Consider the following 22,213-nt stretch of genomic DNA (forward strand, 5'->3'; position numbering starts at 1 on the left):
GTTGATTTATGTGGTAGACTAGTTAGATAGCTTCGAATTGAATATCATGTATATAGCATTAGCTTCATTAGTATACAATTTACTGGATTTTATTTTGTTTCCTCATTAGCAATGATTTTCTCTTTACGACCTGACTTCAAATGTCTTGTCCAGTTAAGTGCTGTTGGAGTACAAAGGGCTTTACCATTTTGAGAACATGTTAATGGCAGCAAATAAAATGTTGGGTGGTAATCTCTCATCAGTTTTGGAATGAATTGTTATCGAGTCATAGTGTTACAGCACAGAAGCAAGCCGTTTGTTTCATCTAGTCCATGCCAAACTATTAATCTGCCTCGCCCAATCAACCTGTACCCAGACCATACCCCTCCTATCCATGTACTTACCCAAACTTCTCTTTAAATGTTGCAAATCCACCACTTCCACAATGAGCTACTGGACTCTATTGATTGGTATACTGGTTTCAAAACGACATATTTTTAATTTGGCTTGGTTGGATGATTGTTTTAAGTTATGTGTATATTTTTACATTTTATAACTCCAACGTGAAGAAAAAATGATGCATTTATGGCGTCCTTTGTGTGTAGGTTTTTGCATACGATCACTGTTTCTGGTCGATGGATGAGTCTGTTAAAGACAAGTATGCAGGTAGGTTGCTCTTATAAAATTGTGTGTTACAGTTGTATAGTCAATTTGCAGTTATGTGATCAAGTGTGTCACTCACAGTGGAAACAAGGCAGCAGCTTTTGCCTTTTTGATGCTGAAATTCTGCCCTTACTGTCAATTACTCCCTTTGATTAGATTCCTCGGCCTTCCACACAATAAACAGAAGTGGGTCATTGCTCACAAAGAATTTTAAGTACCTGCTAGCAGCCATAGTGTGAGGTTATTCGTTTTCCATTTTAATTCAGTTTGAGTTCCTATATTTTCCTCATAAAGAACTTCTTAAGTTAGAGTTTCAGACACCATTTAGTCCCATTTCTCCCTTATTTTTCTATGGCCTTGCTACTTATTTATTTAGCGATACAACTCAGTAGCAGACCCTCTGGCCCAGTGAGTCCACACCGTGCAATTATACCTACAGTGCAAAAACCTTAGGAACATGTATATAGCTAGGGTGCCTAAGACAATTGCACAGTGCTGTAGTAATGTTATGTATTGCACTGTACTGTAACAGGGAAAAAAACCCAGATTTCATGACATGTGAGTGATGATAAACTTGATTCTGATATGGGACCCTATTATGGACTGTGAGAGGGAAGGAAGCAGGGAGAGGAGAATCATGGTTAGGAAAAGGGGAAAGGAGAGAGGAAGGAGCGGGAGGCACCAGAGAGACATTCTGTAATGATTTTTTAAAAAATTGTTTTGCATCTAATAACCTTGCCTGATATGTCAGGGCTGGGTGTGTCTGCACCTGCACCACCCCCACCCCCGGCAGTCCTCTGTCACCTGTCTTACACCACTTCCTCAGGGCTTCACCCTCTCCATTCCCAACATCCTTTGCTCCCGGCAGATTTCCAAACTTGCTCGCCATTCCACATTAACAAATACAGTACCGTACAAAAGTCTTGGGTACCCTAGCTATGTAGAGTGTGCGCGCCTGTACTGTATGTGACTAATTAACCTCCGAACTCCCAAGTCTTTGCAATGTGGGAGGAAGCCGGAGCACCCGGAGGAGACCCTCACGGTCAATGGGCGAATGTACAGACTCCTTACAGAAGGACGTGAATTGAACCTAGGTTGCTGCCACCCTTATTTGCCCCTCATTATGCTTGTCAACTTCCCTGTGATTCTTTTGCTGTTTACCTACACTAAAGGGTAATTCACAGTAGCCATTTAACAGACCTGGATGTCTGTGGAATTAGGTAATTGAAGCAAATAGCAGAAGTCCAAGTAGCTGTGGGGGAAGAATGTACGAACTCTGTTCAGACACACCCGAGATCAGCATTGAATCGATTCTCTGTGGCAATGATATAGCAGTGTGAACTGCGATGCCGCTGCACCGCCCAATGAAAGCAAAAGACTACAGATGCTCAAATTCTGAAATAAAAAGCAAAACATGGCATACATACTTAGCAGATAAGGTAGCCTTTCTGGAGTGCTGTCAGGAATGGAGCATCCTTCATCAAGGACCCCTTCCATCCAGGCCATGCTCTGTTCTCGCTGCAGCCATCGGGAAGGTGCTACAGGAACCTCAGGACTCACACCACCAGGTTCAGGAACAGTTTTACCCCTCAACCATCAGGCTCTTGAACCAAAGGAGGTAACTTCACTCAACTTCACTTGCTCCATCACTGAACTGTCCCCACACCTATGGACTCACTTTTGAGGGCTCTTCATTTCATCTTCTCAAAACTTGTATGTTGCTTGCTTATTTATTTATTTATTTACTATTTGTGCAGTTTGTTGTCTTTTTCACATTGGTTCGTTGCCTATCCTGTTATGTGCAGTCTCTCATTGATTCTATTATGTTTCTTGGATTTACTGTGTATGCCCACAAGAAAATGAATCTCAAGGTAGTATATGGTGACATAAGTGTACTTAGATAATAAATTTACTTTGAACTTAAAGACCTAAGATTTGATGTTTCTGTTGTAAGTCATTAATTCTACCCTGTTGTTTAACTGCCAGTGTATTTCCAGTGTTTTCAGTTTTAATCACTTGCTCAATATTGATGTAACTTTCTGGTTTGTGACAGAGGCTCATCCTTTAATTCCAGTTAAAATTTCCCCTGTAAAATCAGTTTGTTTCAAAAATGCGATTTATTTTCATCTTTGTTGACAATGATATGTTGACTTAAAACCCCATAGGCAAGTGGAAAGCAAATATTGATGGTAGCATTATAGCAAAATCTATTTCTGGTAGGAGCCATCATCTTTATATTTACCAGTGAAAGTCAGTACTATTAGCCACTGAAACGTAAATTCACCCAAACAGTATCAATAAGTGGTGAAGGTACAGATGCTGGACATCTGAAAAGATGAGAAATTTAGAAAACATTCAGGTCCTTGGAGAATTATTCTGTAATCATGTGGATTCCCTCTGGGTGCTCGAGTTTCCTCCTACATTCCAAAGATGTGCGATTAAGTTTAGTGAGTTGCGGATGTCTGTCGGCACTGGAAGCGTGGCGGTGCTTGAGGGCTCCCCAGCAGTATTTGTACATCTGACAAATAAAGCTAATTCCTTAAAGAATTAAAGGTGCACATTAGTTGGAGGAAAGATTAGGGGTCTCCAAAATATACAAGTTTTGTACAGGTTTACCATCTGATTTCAGTCAGTTTGGAAGGATTGGGTTCCTACTGATGCAGGGCACTCTGGAGAGCTGACAGGGACAGATCTGTTTGATCCAGAGTTCTGAACCTTGAGGTCATCAACCTGAAACATTGAGCAACAGGTAGCATAGATGTTTCCTATAGTGGACGAGTCTAGGACTCGAAGGTACAGATCAGGGACGTCCCTTCAGTACAGAGATGAGGAGGAATTTTAGCCAGAAAGTGGAGAATCTCTGGAATTCATTGCCATAGATGCATGCAGAGGCTAAGTCATTGCACATTTTGAAAGGGATAGGTTCTTGATTAGTAAGGATGTCAATGGTTAGGGGAAGAAGGCAGGAAAATGGGATTGAGAGGGATAATAAATCAGCCATGATGGGATGGCAGCAGACTCGATGGGCTGAAGAGCCTAATTTTGCTCATATGTCTTATGGAAACACACAAGCCGCTGAGGAACTTAGCAGGTCAGGCAACATCTACAGAAGGATATGAGCAGTTGATGTTTTGGGTTGAGACCCCTCTTTGAGATTGGAAAGATAAAGGGGAGAAAGCCAGCCTAAAAAACAGCCGAGAAGAAGAGGTAGGGCTAGAGTGGGCGGACTAAGGATGGAATTAGATGAAAGTCGGAGAGGGGTTGGGAAGATGATCGGTGAGGGAGGGAGAAAATAGCAATAATGCCAAAAGCTGAGTTGCGATAGAAGTGATAGACCTGAATTTTTTTTTTCTCACACTGTAAATATTTGCTGATTTACTAAATATTCCCAGCACTTTCTGTTTTTATTCTCTTATTTTTGGAAATTTTAGGCTTGGTGAAGTTATATCCTTGCCCTTCATCTGCCACCTTGAGCGAGGGTGAGATTGAGGTATGAACAGGGAAAACATCCCTCCATCTGGCCCACAAGCCGTGCTGTTCCAGCATTTTCTCACGTCATGTTTTCTGAGGCTTGAATGCCCATTCAGCTGCTCTTAAACCTGCAGAGTTGGTGAAATCAAACACTTTAGGCCTCATTAAAATTCCTGAGCTTAGGTGTTGACTCATAGCCCATTCTCCCAGGTTAGATCAGACTCCACAATTGTTCACACCTGCTCTGAACCCCACACCCACTAACTGAATCTTAAACCTCTAGGAACCTGTCATCATTTGAGTTATTGAACAATCCTCTTGTCAAATGTGTGAACCTCCCACAATATGGTTGCCTCCCTCTCTTTGTTTTTGTCATGAATCATACCCCCTTTTGAAAGTTTGTGTAACTCTATTTTTTTTCCATTCTTACCCACTAGGTCAAGATATAGTGTTCAAGTGCCTAGGTGAAAGTTTGCTGCACAATGCCTTCCAAGGATACAATGCTTGTATATTTGCTTATGGCCAGACTGGTAAGCTGCTGCTAAAAATGTATTTATTTCAGTGAAACCAACTTAAAATACATTCTTTTGTGATAATGAGCAATTCTTGGCTCTCTTATGAAGCTAACTAATTGAATTTTTTTCAGTGTTGATTTAGAATTCTAATGGATGTACTGGCCAACAAATTTTTTCAAAAGTGTTGCTTCTTCAGAATTTTTTTTTGTTTATGATGGACCACTTGAAGCTGAACACAAATATAATTTCCGACTACTTGCATCCCTTCAGAATTTGGAGAAACAAGAAATTAACTTTTATTGGATATAATGTGTTTAATAGCAATAATTCCACTAAGTCAAAAATCTCTTTGTTGATGATTCTCATTTGTACTCGGTGTCTGAGACTTCTCAATTAAGTGTCCAACAATAATCAGCCAGCATCGATGGATTCTAGTTGCCCTGATACAGTTTCTCCTGGTGAAACCTTTCACCGTGCTTGTCACTGGCAGTGCCAAGATTTGCAGGGAAGAAGTCTAAATGGGAATGCGGAAAGTAAATCTGTAGTGACATTTTGCACTTCGTGGTTTTGCATGCTTGAGGCATGTTGTCAACCAGCTGCATGCACATGGTTTGGTGCCCTGTAGTTGCCAAGAAAATTTTGAACAACATCCTTAAGTGCCTTCCATGCGATTTTCTTCCATCCCACTAGAAGTTCTTCAAATTGCCGGTCGTTGATGACCTGTTTGATCTGTGGACTAACAAAAGCATCGCTGCCTGTAAGGGGTTTGCAAATTCTCCCTGTACCAGCGTAGATTTCCCCCAGGTGTTCCAGTATTCTCCCATGGTTCAGAAAGTTGGTAGGTTAATTGGTCATTGTAAATTATCCTGTGATTAGGTCAGGATTAGATCAGGGGATTGCTGGGCGGCGTGACTTGGAGTGCTGGAAGGGCCCATTCCATGTTGTATCTGAATGAATAAGTAAAAATAAATAAATAAAGCCTTCCTTAATCTTGGCATCAGTTATTTTGACTTGAATTATGATTTGAAATGACAAATATAGGAGATTTTAAAAAATAGCTTGTGATAGGGAAATTTCACGGTGATTTTCATCAGCAGCCCAAAATCCATAAAGTACACACAAAAGTATTCAGGAAGCTAAATCTTTGTCTAGTGATATTTGCAGCTTTTGTTATCTGTTTATTAAATCCTTCTATTAAATAGTTTTAACATGAACTGATTTAAAAAAACTGCAACTGTATTCCAAGAAGATATTATTTTACACTGATCTTATTCACTGTGGTGTCTGGCAAAGTAAGACTGAGCCCATAATGTGGAATTAAACTGGTTAACTATCTGTGTGTACCTGCTTAATGGTTAGGTTCGGGAAAATCGTACACAATGATGGGATCAAAGGACAAGCCGGGTTTGATCCCCCGGTTGTGCAGCAAGCTGTTTGAACGTGCATTGCAAGAGGCAAATGAAGAGCAGAGCTTCACAGTTGAAGTGTCGTACATGGAAATCTACAATGAGAAAGTTCGGGACTTGCTTGATCCTAAGGGGTAAATATGTCATAAAAACAAAGTAGATTTGGAAAGTAGCTGGGGATATCATTGAAACTTACTGAATATTGAAAGGCCTGGGATGTTTCCAAAAGTGGGAAAGTCTAGAACCTAAGAGCATAGTCTCAGAATAGAAAGACACCCCTTTGTAACAGAGATAGAGAGGAATTTATTTTGCCAAAGGTGGTAAACCTGTAGCATTCATTGTCACAGACGACTGTGGAGGCCAAGTCATTGGGTATATTTAAAGTGGAGGTAGGTAGGTTCTTCATTAGTCAGGGTGTCTAAGGTTACAGGGAGAAGGCAGGAGAATGGGGTAGAGAGAGATAATAAATCAGCCATGATGCAATGGCAGAGTGAACTCAATGGGCTGAATGGCCTAATTCTGCTCCTATGTCTTGTGGTCTAAATCAGGAATGTGCGTATTTATAGAGAACATGAATGAATTTTTTTAAACCAGGTAAGTAGATATCCCAGTGAGTGATGACATTTATTATAGTTAGATTCTGTGCCCATCAGTAATAGCAACAATTTAATTCACAACATTTGTGCCTCTTCCATGTGGCTTGTTTCTATCAACAGCCACAGTTCTGTCCCATCCTAGAAAGAAATCAAATTATAATATATTTACCATGAAAAGTTCCGAGTAAATTTATTATCAAGCCTTGAAATAATTTTCTTGCAGGCATTGACAGGAAAAATAAAAAAAAATCCAATAGAATCAATGAAAAACCATACTTAAGCAAAGACTAACAAACAACCAATGTGTGAAAGAAGACAAAACTGCAAAAAAAATTGTAAAGAGACTTTGAAAGTGGGCCTGTGGCAGAGACTAGAACCAGAGGGCACAGCCTCAAAATTGAAGGAGGTCACTACAGATCAGATGTGGAAAATTTCTTTAGTCAGAGGATGGTGAGTCTATGGAATTTACCATTGATGGCTGTGGAGGCCAAGTCATTGGGTATATTTGAGGCAGAGATTGATAGGTTCTTGATTGGTCAGAATGTCAAAGGTTATGGGGAGGAGGCAGGAGACTGGGGTTGAGAGGGTTAATAAATCTGCCACAATGGAATGCCGGAGCAGGTTCGATGGGCTGCATGGCCTAATTCTGCTATGTCTTGTTGTACAGTGTTTAGTGGCATGGTACCGTAATCGCAAGCACAACACTTTACAGACGTGGGTTCCATTCCCATTGTTTCTTGTAAGGAGTTTGTATGTTCTCCCCATGACCACGTGGGTTTCCTCCGACATTCCAAATACGTACCGGTTAGTAGGTTAATTGTTCATTGTAAATTGTCCCATGATTAGGCTAGGATTACATCAAGAAATTACTGGGTTTGAAGGACTAGAAGGCTGTATCTAAATAAAGAAATTTAAAAAATAGAATAAAGGGAGGGAAAGAGAGAGAACATTAAATGTTTGGTTTAAATACAAAAAGAACAAAAATAAATCTACATACAGTTAATTTTGAACCTCCACATTTTTATTGGTTCTGTGATGAAGCAGTTGAAACCGATTGATGCCTTTGTTAATGATCTTCATCCCCTAAATCACACCTCTAATCTCATAGGATTATGAGACAGGAGTGGAGTTAGGCCATTCAGCCTATCAAATCTAAATCGTGGCTGATTTATTATTCCTCTCTATCCCATTCTCCCATCTCGTCACTTCCTGTTATATATATATTCTGGATATTGTGCTTGTAAAAATATGTATTGGAAATGTTATCTGGAATAGTGAAGTAATTAAATAAGAGGAAAATTCAGAAAAAAGAGCTGAAGTACAATCACTTAGCTGTTTCTTTAAAATTTTAGTTTACTGCTGTGTATGCTAATAATGCTCATTATGTTCCAATTTAAAGTGTGGTACCTTGTCATCTGGTAGGAATATAGGGATTTGGTCTGAATATAACAACTATTTCTTTCAGGTTATGTTAGCTTGACTTAAAAAGAACATTTGAAACATTTCCGTTATTTGTACCAACTGAGTGTCTTGGTTATCTCCCAGTATGCCTTTGTTTTGCTTCTTTATACAGCAGTCGACACAGCTTGAAGGTGAGAGAACACAAGGTTCTAGGTCCGTATGTGGATGGTTTATCTAAGCTGGCTGTGGCAAGTTACAAGGTAAGGAAGATAATTAAGTTCCATGGAACTCTTTGTATGTAGCAGCGGTGGTTTTAAAATTGTTGGTCTAAGCAACTTCTAGGTTACACCTGAATTTCCTTTTCTGGTTAGTGAACTGTTAACGTACTTCAGTTAAAATTCAATACTCAAAATTTCAAACCTATGCTGTTGAATCTATATTTTTCTGCTATTGTGTATTAGAGAAAGGTTGAATAGGTTAGAACTGTATTCCCTTGAGTGTAGGAGAATGAGGGAAGATCTGATAGAGGTATAGTATGGGTAAATGCAAGCAGACTTTTTCCACAGTTTGGGTGAGACTAGAACTGGTAGTCACAGGTTAAAGGTGAAAGGTGAAGTATTTAAAGGGATCCTGAGGGGAAACTTCTTCTCTGCGAGTGTCCAATGAACTGCTAGTGAAAGTAATGAATGTGCAGCCAAATTCAGCATTTAAGAGAAATTTGGATGAGTATATGTACAAGAAGGGTAAGGAGTGCTATGGTCCAGTGTAGGTTGATGGTACTAGGCAGAATAACAGTTCAGCGTGGAATAGGTGGGCTAAAGGGCCTGTTTCTGTGCTGGAGTGCTCTATTACTCTATCAAAGGCAAGGCTTAATTTCACCTCTTTGAAATATAATGATTGAATATTGTATTAATCAGAAGTGAAACATAACTTTTGCTTTAATTGTGCATCCCTGAAGGATTTTGAGGCCACTTCCCCGTAACATACATCCTTGAGGTTGTGTCTGCTCCATACAATGCTATCCCATGTTTGTTATCTTTGATTTTTTTGTGTACTATTCCCTGTACTGCCCTTACTAAGCTGTAATAGCAACTAGACGATCAGCTGAACTCCATTCAAAAATGATATGAGAGTCAGGGTATAGTGTTCTGCCTCCTCGGATTTATGGCAGACTCAATGGCATGGCAGAGTGAATAAGGAGTGAACTAAAAAACAAAATACAGTGCAATTACCACATTGTTTCACTCACACAGGGAAATATGCATGGGTAAGCAAGAACTTAGTTATGTTTTCTGCAGTAAATATTATAATATTCTGGCAAGTAAATACTACAGGTAAATAGTGTACCTAAACCGTTAACACCTAGGTGAGTGTCTAATAAACTCAAAAATAGCATTCCATTTCAGCAAGATCTTATTGAAACTTTTAGGCTAACTTTTAAACAATATAACATCAACTTACAAGCAGTTTTTCTGCTGGTGACCTATTATGTACAGATTTGAAACTCCTCATTAAAATAAAAGCTGAATGTGCTTAATTATATATGGTAAGACAAACCAATAGCCCAAATGGCAGAACAATCCTATGTTCGTCGTCTTTGAGAGGACAGCTGTTCCTCCTTCCACAAGATTGCATGAATACACTGCAAACACTTGAAAGTGGATTTATTTTGTTTTGTTATCTATATTTAATTTTCCTATAGTAAAAATTTAAAAATGTAACTCTTATGGATCATCACCTTAAGGGTGAATTTGTTTTGTTTTAATGCCTGGTTTTGTGTAATTTGCCTAATTTGGTAGCTGCATTCCATTGCACATATTGACTTCTTTGTTGAGAGAAAAGTTGTCTGTCGCTATGGGCCCTATATAGCAGAGTTCAGTTTGTTATTCTGTTTGCCAGTAGCTGGCAAAGTTTACTGAAGGTTTATTTCACATTTGTAAGATATGAAGCCTGGTGCAGGATAATTGTTAACTGCTATCGATGGATGGACAGAAGCCATAATTTCTTTTATCCACTTTCATGAAGGTCAGCAGTCTGATTGGCTTCTTCAGCAGTCACATACCTGAGTCTGATGCACATTCAAGTGTGATACATTAAAATAGCTTGATAATTTACCAAACATGAAAGGAAATAAAATGGCCTTCTACTTGGTGCCAGTAGAGCGTTCTCCAGTCTCCTTAGCTGGAAAGAAGAAGAATGGAATGTAAAGTGAGAGAAATCCTTTAACATTTCATTCACAGTACTGTACAAAAGTCTTAGGCACATGTGAAATAAGGTCTGTAAAGTGACGATGCTTTCAAAAATAATGAAATGAAAAGTTTCTAAATATTAAAAAGATTTGTATTAACAGCAGCAAACAGTAAAGCAATAAAACTATATCAAATCTATATTTGGTGTGACCACCCTTCGTCTTTAAAACTGCGTCAATTCTCTTGGGTACACTGTCTTGCAGTTTTTTCAGAAAGTTGGCTGGTAGGTTGTTCCAAACATCTTGGAGAACTTGCTACAACTCTTCTAAGGACTTTGGCTGACTTGCTTGCTTCTTTCTCTCCAGGTAATCCCAGACAGCCCTGAAGATGTTGAAATCAGGGCTCTGTGGAGGCCATATCATCTGTTGCAGAACTCTGACAGGGCAGGAAGTGCTCTGCAGTGGCGAGTCAAAATTTGAATTTTTTGTCTCAAACAGCAGGCAGTTTGTCCGTAGAAGAGCTGGAGATAGTTGTTGATCACCTGAGCCATGTGTTTGGGGTCATTGTCCTGCTGCAGAATGATATTGGGACTGATCAGACTCCTCCCTGATGGTATTGTGTGATGGATGAGAACCTGCTTGCATTCTCAGCATTGAAAATTCCATTAATTCTGACCAGATCACCAACTCCATTTGCAGAAATGCAGCCCCAAACCTGTAGGAACCTCCACCTTGCTTCACTATTGGCTACAGGTACTCATCTATGTAGCATTCTCCAGCTCTTCTATGGGCAGAACTGCCTGTTGTTTGAGACAAAAGGATGTAGATGGGTTCCAGTGGTTTCTGTGAGTTCAGAGCTGATAGCAGTGCTGGATGACTTGTGATTTAGAAGGGACGCCAGTTTGATGTATCTCTCATCTGCTGCACTCAGATTCCATGACCAACCACTGAATTTCTGGTCCTAAACATTGTACGTTTCTTTGTGTTTCTTCAGAAGATCTTGGACAACACATCTTGAGACTCCTTGGCATAGTCCTTGCTGACGTATCATGACTACCTTGTGTCTTGTTGCTATGCTCACCCTTGCCATGGTGTAAGAGTTGATGATTTGAAGGTTAAACTATCACATCTACCACATCTTCAGCTTTTAGTTTGGTTCTCCTTCACCCAGTTTGATTCTTTCTACACCCCTTTCTGTTTCAGTTGATCAATTTAGTTCACTCAACTTATTATGTCATTCATCATTAGCATCTTGTTGTTATCTTTGTGTAGGCCTCTCACCGGGGCTGGTATACATACTCAGCTTGTTAGCTATCTCTGCTACAGCGATGTGACTCAGTGGTGAGAAGTCCATCTTTACATCTAGGGTCGATATCATTTGGGGTCAACCAAACAGGAACGTTGTGATGTGCCGATTAAAGGACCTCAATTTGAGCGAATGCTGTGTAAGTGATACCCATACACAGTTATCAATCAGCAAGAAATAACAGATCCTATACCACATAAAATCATAAAGTGTATTTACCAATTTCAGCATTATCAAACAGTTAATAGAAGAAAAGAAAAAGGTATATTACAGTTAAACCAGTCCAATGTGCACATAAACGTTGGAGCTCGTACTGCAGTATTCAGGGGTATAAATCTTACTCGAGCGCTGGACCCATGGTCTGCTCACGGTCTTTCACAAGCACCCACCACATTCCGAACTTTCCTCGGAGTACATCTGGACCAAACTGGTTCTCTCTCAGGAGCATTAGCCGTTCTGCCTTGGAGCCATTCATCTGCACAAAGCACTTCTGGCAATGGGGACTGTCCTTCCCACTGCATTCTGTGGCATATTCCCTTATGCCTCGCTCTGCAGCTCCTTCCAAAAAGACCCCAAACCAGACTACTGTCCTTCAGAAAACTCTCCCCCCATAACCCTCTAGAACCTTCTCTCACATCCCACAATCCTGAATAGATGACTCACGTTCCTAAACAGGACAACATGGGTCCTTATCTTAGCAAAGTTAAAGCACACTTTCCAATATGGCACACTGCTTTTACAGAAAACTACTAATATAAACTACCTCACAGCAGAGCAGTGGAAGTCTTAACCAGAGCATTACACTCTTCCCCTGCCCCCCCACCAAAAATAGTCATGTCCTCATGACTATGAAACTTATTAAACCGTTATTCAAAATATTCAAATGAAGTACATGATTTCAGGGTATTCAATCCATTTGTAAATGGCAGTAACATATCTCACTATTGGGATGGACACAACACTGTTTACCTGGTACGTCATATGCCAGCCTATCTGGGGTTTCCTGACTCTTCAAGACCTTCTTATCTTAGCATCAGCTTCTTCAGCCTCAGACATTCATTGTGATCTTTCCTGTCCACTAGAGGATGCCTCCCCCTGTCTATCACTTGTACCCTCCGACAGCTCAGGACCCCCTGCCCCATAACTAAACTTAGCTTCCTTCAGTTTAAGCAGGTGCTGCCAAATATCTTCAACCAGTGAGACCTCTCTCAGAAAGGTTTTTCCTCTGTCACTCTCATAGTGTGAGGTCTCTCGAAGCAACCAGCATCAAACTTGTTGGTAGAAAAGACACCCTCGCATTCCAACATCTTCTCAGTTTATCACCTTTTCCATTCCATGGGTATCGGTGAATCAACAAAATTGAATGACTTCAGTGTCAAATTCCTCGATCCAGGAGACTGTTTCTCTTCCATTTTCCCCGGAAAACTAGACACTACCGTCACAAGAGAAAGATGGGCAATCGGCATTCCACATCTGAGGGTAACATCTCTTCCTGAGGTGTTCCTGATAATCACTGTTATCCTGTTTGCCAAAGATTTCTGCAGTTCAGGTCTCACCAGCACTTCTGCAGCTAAACGTGACTCTTCTTCCAGATCATCAGGACCATCCACTTGGATGACTGAGGCGTTGGGCATTCCGGCAAATCTGGGGGTTCCTGTCACTCTAGCTACTCCTGCAGGATGTAACATGACAGGTTTAGAGTGGGTGTACCACACAGTTCCTTGTTTCTGCTCATCATCCTGCTTAGGAGGAACTTGCACCTTTTCAAAAGCAGCTCTGAACACAGTGAATGGACAGGGTTTTCAAGCAGTTCTCTCTACTTCTCTCTACTTCTCTCATTGCATGCTCCCATGAGCCTTCTCACAATGGAAATAATTGTTCCCACAAGAATGGAGTCTTCACCCTTTTCAACAGGATCTGGGCAGAGCAACACTGTTGTGTCAATCGTCTAAGTTACTCCGGTATCTGCTTCTGAAAGCTCCAGTTTTAAGAACAAATGACCATCGTATGGGTACTCATCGGTACTAAGTCAGGGAATCTCAAGAGCACTGAATGGCATCAATGGTAAATGCGTCAAAAACTGCATTGTAAAAGGATCCATAAAGCACAGTAACTTGAGAACCTGTGTCATGAATGGCTCTAGCATAAACACCTTCAATCCATATGTATGATTTGGAGCTTAGTACCACTAAACCTTCAGGAATTGTTTTGCACTTTAGTATTTCCCCTGATACACTGATTGGTGTGTTCTCTGAGACACCAGCCTGTTCCTTTACTGGGTCGCTCTGTAGTTTTGCTTCTTTTCTTCTGTTTGATTAACTGCTGACTTTTCGAAGATCTTCCTGTCTCTCTCAGTCTTACTTGAAATGTCCATCTTCTCCACAGTTGTAACAGAAAGTACTGGTCACCTCTTTAGTGAAGAGACCCTTTTCAGCAGCATTCCTCTGCGTCGTAAGTCCTTCAGGTGGTTTAGGTTTCCCAGTGGATGTATCACATTAAGCTGAAACATTAGCAGACATCCATCAAATCAGCTCAGCTTGAAGGTTTTCCACCTCATTCCTTAAAAGCTCTATCTCTGTGGTATCAGGGGTCACTTGAGCAGCAGAGGCTATCAGTTGAGACACTACACGTCTTTTGAAAATGTTCCGCTTCTCAATCATGTTTTCCTCCTTTCTAACTTCTCTGAGTAACTTGATAAAAGCTGGAGGAGGGTGCATCTTGCAGGTCATTCAGATATTCAAAAAGTTCAAAGATTCATGTATTATCAAGTATACAACTCTGAAATTCTTCAATTCTCTGGGTAGCCATGATTCTCTGGAGTCAAACATCGGCTTGCCCTGTCCTGCATCCTGCAGGACATGGTGCAATCACGTCATGTGACAGCACACCCTTCACAACTTGCTCCATCCTCAAGCAATTTCTCTCAAAGACATTTGAATGCCCCTTTTGTGGCATAAACATTGCAGCAGTTTCTCCAACCTGAAAAGGTGGGCTGACAGCTTCTCTCCTCCTTCCTAGAATGCGTACCTAAGCTTTGTCCTAAGATTGGCTGCACTCTCAGCAGTGCCAAAAGCATCTTCCAGAGCTTGCAGGTAATTAGCCAACGTGGCTAATGGGTTTTCTGCCTTTAGGGACCTCACCATATCAACTGCCGGATCCTTTAAACTATCTACCTGTCTGTTTTTTCATATTATCTAAGCACTGCCATTTATCTATGAACTGAGATGTCTGTTCATATTCTGAGGTGGCCTCGTATTCTTCTCCCCCATCAGGTGTGAGCTTGACTCCAGAGAACACTCCCAGACTATGATAACTTCAGCATTTATCAACTGGTGATGTAGCAGCTGAAACCAGCTCAGAATTTCTGTCAACCTCTGAAGGACCCATTAGACCTTTTGCATCAGACAACATTTTCCCCTCACTTTGCAGAAACTAAAACAATTTATCTTCAAAGTCTTCATCCTCAGCTACATACCTGCCTTCTCTAAAAATATGGATTGCCCATGACCCCGCCTCTCTGGGGTCTCCCAACCTATCAGATAGTGCAACTTCAGTTACGTCACTGCTGGTATGTGGTAACCAGCTGACAGCCTTACCAGCTGATTGAAGGGTGCTTTGACCAATCAGTGCAACTTTTCCTAACACTTTTACAGAACTCAGCACTCTCAATAGCAGTTTGTTGGGAATTCGCGCGTGCACGCACACATGCTCACACACAAGAATTATTTGTGAATAACAGCTTCCAATCACACTGGCCCTTTATTCCTGTGGCATCCATATAAGAAAAATATACCTTAATCACTTTCCTGGACACTAGCCTAACCACTGCCTTAAACACATAAACCACTGAATAAATCCCAAAACAACAATCACACAGCATCCCCTGGTGATGGGCCCCACAAATGTAAACCTCTCACCAGGGTTCATACACAAACTCAGCTCGATAGCTAACTCTGCTAGCAGCCACGTGGCTCAACGGTGAGAAGGCCAACCTTTCACAAACAATACACGTCTAGGGTCGGAATGATTTGGGGTACAACAGAACAGCAACATTGTGATGTTCTGATTAAAGAAACCTCGATTTCAGTGAATGCTGTGTAAATACTGCCCGTACACAATTGTCAGTCGACAAGAAATAACAGATCGTACACTGCATAAAATTATAAAGGAAGTACGTTTACCAATTTCGGCTTAGTCAAACAGTGAAAAGAAGAGGGTCCATTACAGTTAAGCCAGTCCAATGTGCGCATGACCGTTGGAGCTCGTACTGAAGTAGTCGGGGGGTGTGTCTCTTACTCAAGCGCTGGACCCAGGCTCTGTGTGAAGGCACCCACCACATTCTGAACTTCCCCCAGAGTTCATTTCAAGCAAACTGGCTGGCTTTCTGGAGTATTGGCCCTTCCTCCTTGGAGCCATTCATCTGCACAAAGCACTTCTTGCAGCTCCACAGCTCCCGCCAAAAAGACCCCAAACCAGACTACTGTCCTTCAGAAAACACTTCTCCACAGTTCTCTAGAACCTGTTCTCACATCCCACAATCCTGATTGGATGACTCACATTCCTAAGCTGCAAAACATGGGTCCTTATCTCAGCCAAAGCCAAAACACACTTTACAGCATGGCACACTGCTTTTACAGAAAACTACTTCACAGCATAGCAGTGGAAACCTTAACTAGGGCATTACAGTTGTTTAATCAGGCTATATATCTACAAAGTAATAAAGTTTTTATTTGAGAAGTGGTCTATTACTTAATATATTCTTTAAAGAAATACAGAAATTTCTCTAACATTTAATGGTTTGGAAAATGAATGTTCGGAAATCTAAAATTTGCTCTTCTCTACTGACAAACTAATGTAGAAGACAAAAAATAAACAGAAACAAAATCTAGGGTGCCTAAGACTTCTTCACAGTATGGTATATCAATGATCTGGGTGATAATGTGGTAAACTGGGTGAGCATATTTGTGGAGGACACCAAGATTGGGGGTGTAGTGGACAGTGAGGAAAACTTTCAAAGATTCCAGTGGGATCTGGACCAGTTGGAAAAATGGGATGAGAAATGGCAGATGGAATTTAATGCTGATAAGTGTGATGTGTTGTACTTTGGTAGTACCAATGAGGGTTGGTCTAACATGGTGAGCGGTGGGGCACTGAGAAGTGAACTAAAACAGAGGGATCTGAGAATACAGGTCCATAATTCATTGAAAGTGGCATCACAGATAGATGGGGTCGTAAAAAGAGTTTTTGGCGCATTGGCCTTCATAAATCAGAAGTATTAGGTACAGGAGTTGGAATATAATGTTAAAATTGTATAAGACATCAGTGAGGCCGTATTTGTAGTGTTGTGTGCAGTTCTGTCACCTAGCTACAGGATAGATATCAATAAAATTGAAAGAATGCAGAGAAAATTTACAAGGATGCTGCCGGGACTTAAGGACCTAAGTTATAGTATAGAGAAAGGTTGAATAGATTAGGATTTTATTCCCTGGACTGTAGGAAAATGAGGGGAGATTTGATAGAGGTATGCAAAATTATGAAAGGTATCGATAGGGTAAATGCAAACAAGCTTCTTGCACTGAGGTTGGGTGTGACTGGGATAGAGATCATAAGTTAAGGTGAAAGATGAAATATTTAAGGGGATCTTGAGAGGTAACTTCTTCATTCAGAGGGTGGTAAAAGTGTGGAATGAGCTGCCAGTGGAAGTGGCGGATGCGGGTTCGATTTCAACATTTAAGGGAAAGTTGGATAGGTACATGGATGGAAGGGATATGGAGGGCTAGGTGCTAGGCAGAACAATGGTTTAGCATGGATTAGATGGGCCAAAGGGCCTGTTTCTGTGCTGTAGTGCTCTATGATTCTATGACTATGACTATACACTCTGTCATACTCAATGTGATTATTTGTCTTACTGCTTAAGAAAATGGTTGTGTTCTGGGAGCACATGAAAGAATGCCATCAAAGACTGCCAAGTTCTGAGTTGTACAGTCAGAAGGTGATCAGATAAGATGTGTGAATGTCTTATAGTTTGGATGAATGGAAAACAGATGAGTGGGGTGCTGTGCAGGAGGGGTGAAGAAGCAATTTTGTGGGAGAGAAAATAGATTTTAAGAAAAGAATAATAAGCTTTAATTTCTCTTGTTATTCAGGATATTGAATCTCTGATGTCAGAAGGGAACAAGTCCCGAACAGTTGCTGCAACCAACATGAATGAGGAAAGCAGTCGTTCCCATGCCGTATTCAACATTATTCTGACACACACGCTGTGTGATCTCCAATCTGGGGTAATGACTTGGAGGTTGATACTGATTTCAGTTACTTTAGTTCTTCTTGTGTACCTGCTTCACATCAGACAGATGAAAACCAGTGACTAGGAAGCAAAATGGGAGAAAAAAGATTATGTGGAGAAATTTCCTGTTGAAACCCAGAGGATGGTGAGGCACTGGGCACAAAGTTTTCTGAGTGGGTGAATGGGCAACAATTGGTGGTGGTGGGGGTGGGGGGGAAGGAGTGATGAGGTAAGGATTGGACATTTATTGGCTATTATTAGAATAGAGGGTCCAAGTGAAAGTAAGGATGAGAAAGTGAAAGGGACGTATGAGGAGCGTGTGATTGCTCTGGGCCTGCACTTGAGAAGGATGAACGGGGGATCTCACTGAATATTGAAAAACCTAGATAGAATGTGTATGGCGAGGATGTTTCATATAGTGGGTGAGCCTGGGACCAGATGGCACAGCCTCGGAGTAGAGGAATGTCACTTTAGAATTGGAGACAGGAAGGAATTTTTTTAGCCAGTGGGTAGTGAATCTATGGAATTCATTGCCACAGGTGACTGTGGAGGCCAGGTCATTGGGTATATTTAAAATGGTGTTTGATCAGTTTTTGATTATTAAGGTTGTCAAAGGGTACAGGAGAATGTGGTTGAGAGGGATAATAAATCAGCCATGATGGAATGGTAGAGCAGACTTGATGGGCTGAATGGCCTAATTCTGCTCCTATGTCCTATGGTCTTAGTTTTATGTCTTAAAATAATAGTTGCCTGTTTATCAGGATAGTGATACAATAATTACTACTCGCGCATCATGTGTCCAGAAACTTAGATTTGATCCTGATTTTGGATGTTCCCTATGCAGAGTTAGTATGTTCTCCTCAGAATTTTGTATTTTTCTTCTACATCCCAACTGGTAGGTTGATTAGTTGCTGTAAAGTAGTGTAGGTACTGGCAAGATGGTGAAAAAAAGTTAATGGGTATGTGAGAGAGAATAAATTGTAGGGCTGCAAAGAAATTAATGGAAAATGGGTCTGATGGGGTTACTCTAATAGCAATGGGCTGAATGACCTCTTTGTATCATAGTATATTAAGTAAATGTGATGAAATTATCTGTAAAAATAGATGATCAGGACCTGTCATATTCCTAAGGGACAGATTGTACTTGATCAAGTGGCTACCAAAATGTTTGAGGAAAGATCATTTCCAGGGCTATAGGGAAAGAGTAGAGCAAATAAAGTGAATAGTAGCTGATTTGATAGGCTGAGTGGCGTTGTGTTGAAATGATTATATGATTCCCAGTAGGAGGGATGATAGGAAAAGCAATGCAGTGGTTGCGATTTAGGAAGGTTTGACAATCATAGATGGATTAATAAAAAAACACACACAAAATGCTGGAGGAACTCAGCAGCTCAGGCAGCATCTATGGAAAGGAATAAATGGTTGACCTTTTGGGCTGAAACACTGGATTTCCAGCATCTGCAGAATCTCCTGTGTTTATGGATTAATGAGAATCAGATTACGTGGTTAAGACGGTGGTTAGAAAGTCTTGATCTTAGTTTCTTGGATGTCAAACTGTTAAATAGTTGGCACAATTATTTGGTACTCTATGTACTACATAAATGATTAGAATTAAGATAGGGAAATTTGTTAATAACCAAATTAAAGATCACAGGAAAAATGGAAAATTAAGGACTTGGAACCTCCAGTTAGAGGGTTTATATTCATGCTGAATGGGTGTATGATCAGAATCAGGTTTAATATCACTGACATGCGTCGTGATTTTGTTATGAAGCAGCAGGACAATGCAGTACATAAAATAAGCAGGAAAAGTAGGAATCACAGTAAAACTGATAATACCTCATCTGATTCAGAAGTCCCAGCAGTTAGGTAGATCACCAGATGATGTCTCCCTCTGTCTTGCTGGGTCCTCATTTCCTGTGCTCACCTCCATCTCACTGGGATCCCAGTATCTGCTGTTGCTTCCATTATATTGGAGCCACAATTCCCCAGCTCCCAGTTAACTGACCGGAATCCCATTTTCCTGTGTCCTTCTAAACATGTCTGGTTCACGAGGGAATTTATTGTAATTCTGTGCAAAGTCTAGAAAAGTCAATTAAAAATGCTGCAGCAAACAACCTGCTTGAGGAACTTAGTGGATTGAACAGCATCTGTGGACTGAGGGTGGGGTGGGGTGGGAGGGGAAGAATTTTCAATGTTTCAGCTGAAAACCTTGCATTTAAGAAACTCTTAGATAGGCACATGGATGATAGAGAAATGGAGGGTTATGTAGGAGGGAAGGGTGATTGATCTTGGAGTAGGTTAAAAGGTTGGTGAGACATTGTGGACCAAAGTGCCTGTACTATGCTGTAATGTTCTGTGTTCTATGTTGTAATATGCAGGGTATGGGGGGTGGGCGAAGGTATGGAACACGTACAGATAGAAGAGATTTAGTCCAATTCGGTATTGTATTTGACACAGCCACTGTGGCCCAAGGGCCTGTACTGTTCAGTGTTTTGTCCTGACCTACGGATGAGGCTCAACTCACTAAGTTCTTCCTGTAGATTGTTTGTTGCTCTAAATTCCAGCATCAGCTGTCTCATTTATGTCTGATTTAAAATATATTGGATTATTAATATGAATAACATTCAATAATCTGGAAAGTTTGCCAACTTTACACCACTGAAGTACTTGACATGCCTGCATGTACATTTTAATTGAAAAGGAAAAAAACTTCAAGCAAGCTAGTGGAAGTAAAAAGTAGTGATAAGGTTTGCAAGACTTTGAAAGTGGTAAGTGGGACAGTGCTTTAAAAAGGAGAATAAGGCCATAAAACATAGGAGGAGTAGTAGGCCATTTGGCCCATTGAGTCTGCTGCGGCATTCTCTCATGGCTGACTTATCAATCTCATTCTCCTACCTTGAGGAACATAATAGAAGAAGCATTCCTTCCAGAGACCTGGAGCTATTTCTGAAGTCATTCTAATCTCCTCTCTCTTGGCAGACGCTGGGTGAGAAGGTGAGTAAATTGAGCTTGGTGGACCTGGCCGGCAGTGAGAGAGCAGCAAAAACTGGCGCTGCTGGGGATCGTCTAAAAGAAGGAAGCAACATCAACAAGTGAGTTACTTCTGTGCTTTTACTGTTGAAATACTGATTTCCTCTGTTAATCTAATCACTGGCATGCTGCTGAAGTGGCAATGTGGTAAATCTTCAAATGATCTTTTGCAGCATACTTTGTTATTAAGCAAATTTATTATTAGGAGATCCAGCATCCTGGCCCAAGAAGCCTGTGTGGCCCAATTACACCCATGTGACCAAGTGACCTACTAAACCGTACGTCCTTGGAATGTGGGAGGAAACCCATGCAGTCACAGGGAGAATGTACAGTCTCTACAGAGAGCAGTGGAATTGAACCTAGGTTGATGGCGCTGTAGTTGCACTAAGCTACCCGTTGTACTACTGTGCTGCCCCAACACAGATGGGTTGTCTGCCCCCTTCGAGGTAACTTGGGATGGGCAATTGAATGCTTGGCCTCTAAAGACCACATGTCACGTAGGGGACTGGCTTATTTGCCCGTCGAAAGCCGCTTTCGCCGTGTCTGTCATTGGTCGGCTCATTTAAAACTCTTTCCCATTGGTTGCCTTGTGTGCCGTGGCACTGGTGTGCGGTTTCAAGCACCTCAGGTGTATAGGAATAGCATATGCGGGAGGCTCGGCCTCCTTCCTTTTGTCTTTGGAGGCCAGTGTTGAAGGACCACGGGGAAGGTATGCTTGAAAACCTAGAAAGCCTGCTCGAACTCTTAGCTAAGTATCTGTTTGTTGAATGTTTAGTTTTTAGTTTGTGTAACTTAAGGTGGGGGGGGACTGGGATATTTGGTCGAATCTTTTACTATTTGTAAATAAATGATTGATATGCTTATTCATAATCAGTGTCTTCTGTCTCACTCACCAAACGCCGTGAGTCTGCTTCCACATTACACCACATCCCCTGAATGAATGAATTATACAGTGGCATGCAAAAGTTTGGGCACCCCGGTCAAAATTTCTGTTACTGTGAATAGCTAAGCGAGTAAAAGATGAACTGATTTCCAAAAGGCATAAAGTTAAAGATGACACATTTCTTTAATATTTTAAGCAAGAAAACTTTTTTATTTCCATCTTTTACAGTTTCAAAATAACAAAAAAGGAAAAGGGCCTGAAGCAAAAGTTTGGGCACCCTGCATGGCAGTACTTAGTAACACCCCCTTTGGCAAGTATCACAGCTTGTAAATTCTTTTTGGAGCCAGCTAAGAGTCTTTCAATTCTTGTTTGGGGGATTTTCGCTCATTCTTCCTTGCAAGAGGCTTCTACTTCTGTGAGATTCTTGGACTGTCTTGCATACACTGCTCTTTTGAGGTCTATCCACAGATTCTCGATGATGTTTAG

At 41.0% G+C, this 22,213-nt stretch overlaps 1 protein-coding gene across 2 annotated transcripts in view; it reads left to right on the forward strand.

The window, feature by feature from the left end:
* LOC140201542 (kinesin-like protein KIF13B) overlaps nucleotides 1-22,213 on the forward strand; it is a 271,092-nt gene that overhangs the window by 126,408 nt on the left and 122,471 nt on the right. For both annotated transcript variants that reach the window (XM_072265811.1, XM_072265812.1), the window contains exons 4-9: nucleotides 585-645; nucleotides 4,551-4,643; nucleotides 5,988-6,168; nucleotides 8,204-8,291; nucleotides 17,672-17,806; nucleotides 20,794-20,906. In XM_072265811.1, the coding sequence (XP_072121912.1) occupies nucleotides 585-645; nucleotides 4,551-4,643; nucleotides 5,988-6,168; nucleotides 8,204-8,291; nucleotides 17,672-17,806; nucleotides 20,794-20,906 (671 nt within the window). The remainder of the gene's footprint in view (nucleotides 1-584; nucleotides 646-4,550; nucleotides 4,644-5,987; nucleotides 6,169-8,203; nucleotides 8,292-17,671; nucleotides 17,807-20,793; nucleotides 20,907-22,213) is intronic.

This window comes from Mobula birostris, chromosome 8 (assembly GCF_030028105.1).
Source record: "Mobula birostris isolate sMobBir1 chromosome 8, sMobBir1.hap1, whole genome shotgun sequence".
In the NCBI taxonomy this organism is placed as follows: Eukaryota; Metazoa; Chordata; class Chondrichthyes; order Myliobatiformes; family Myliobatidae; genus Mobula; species Mobula birostris.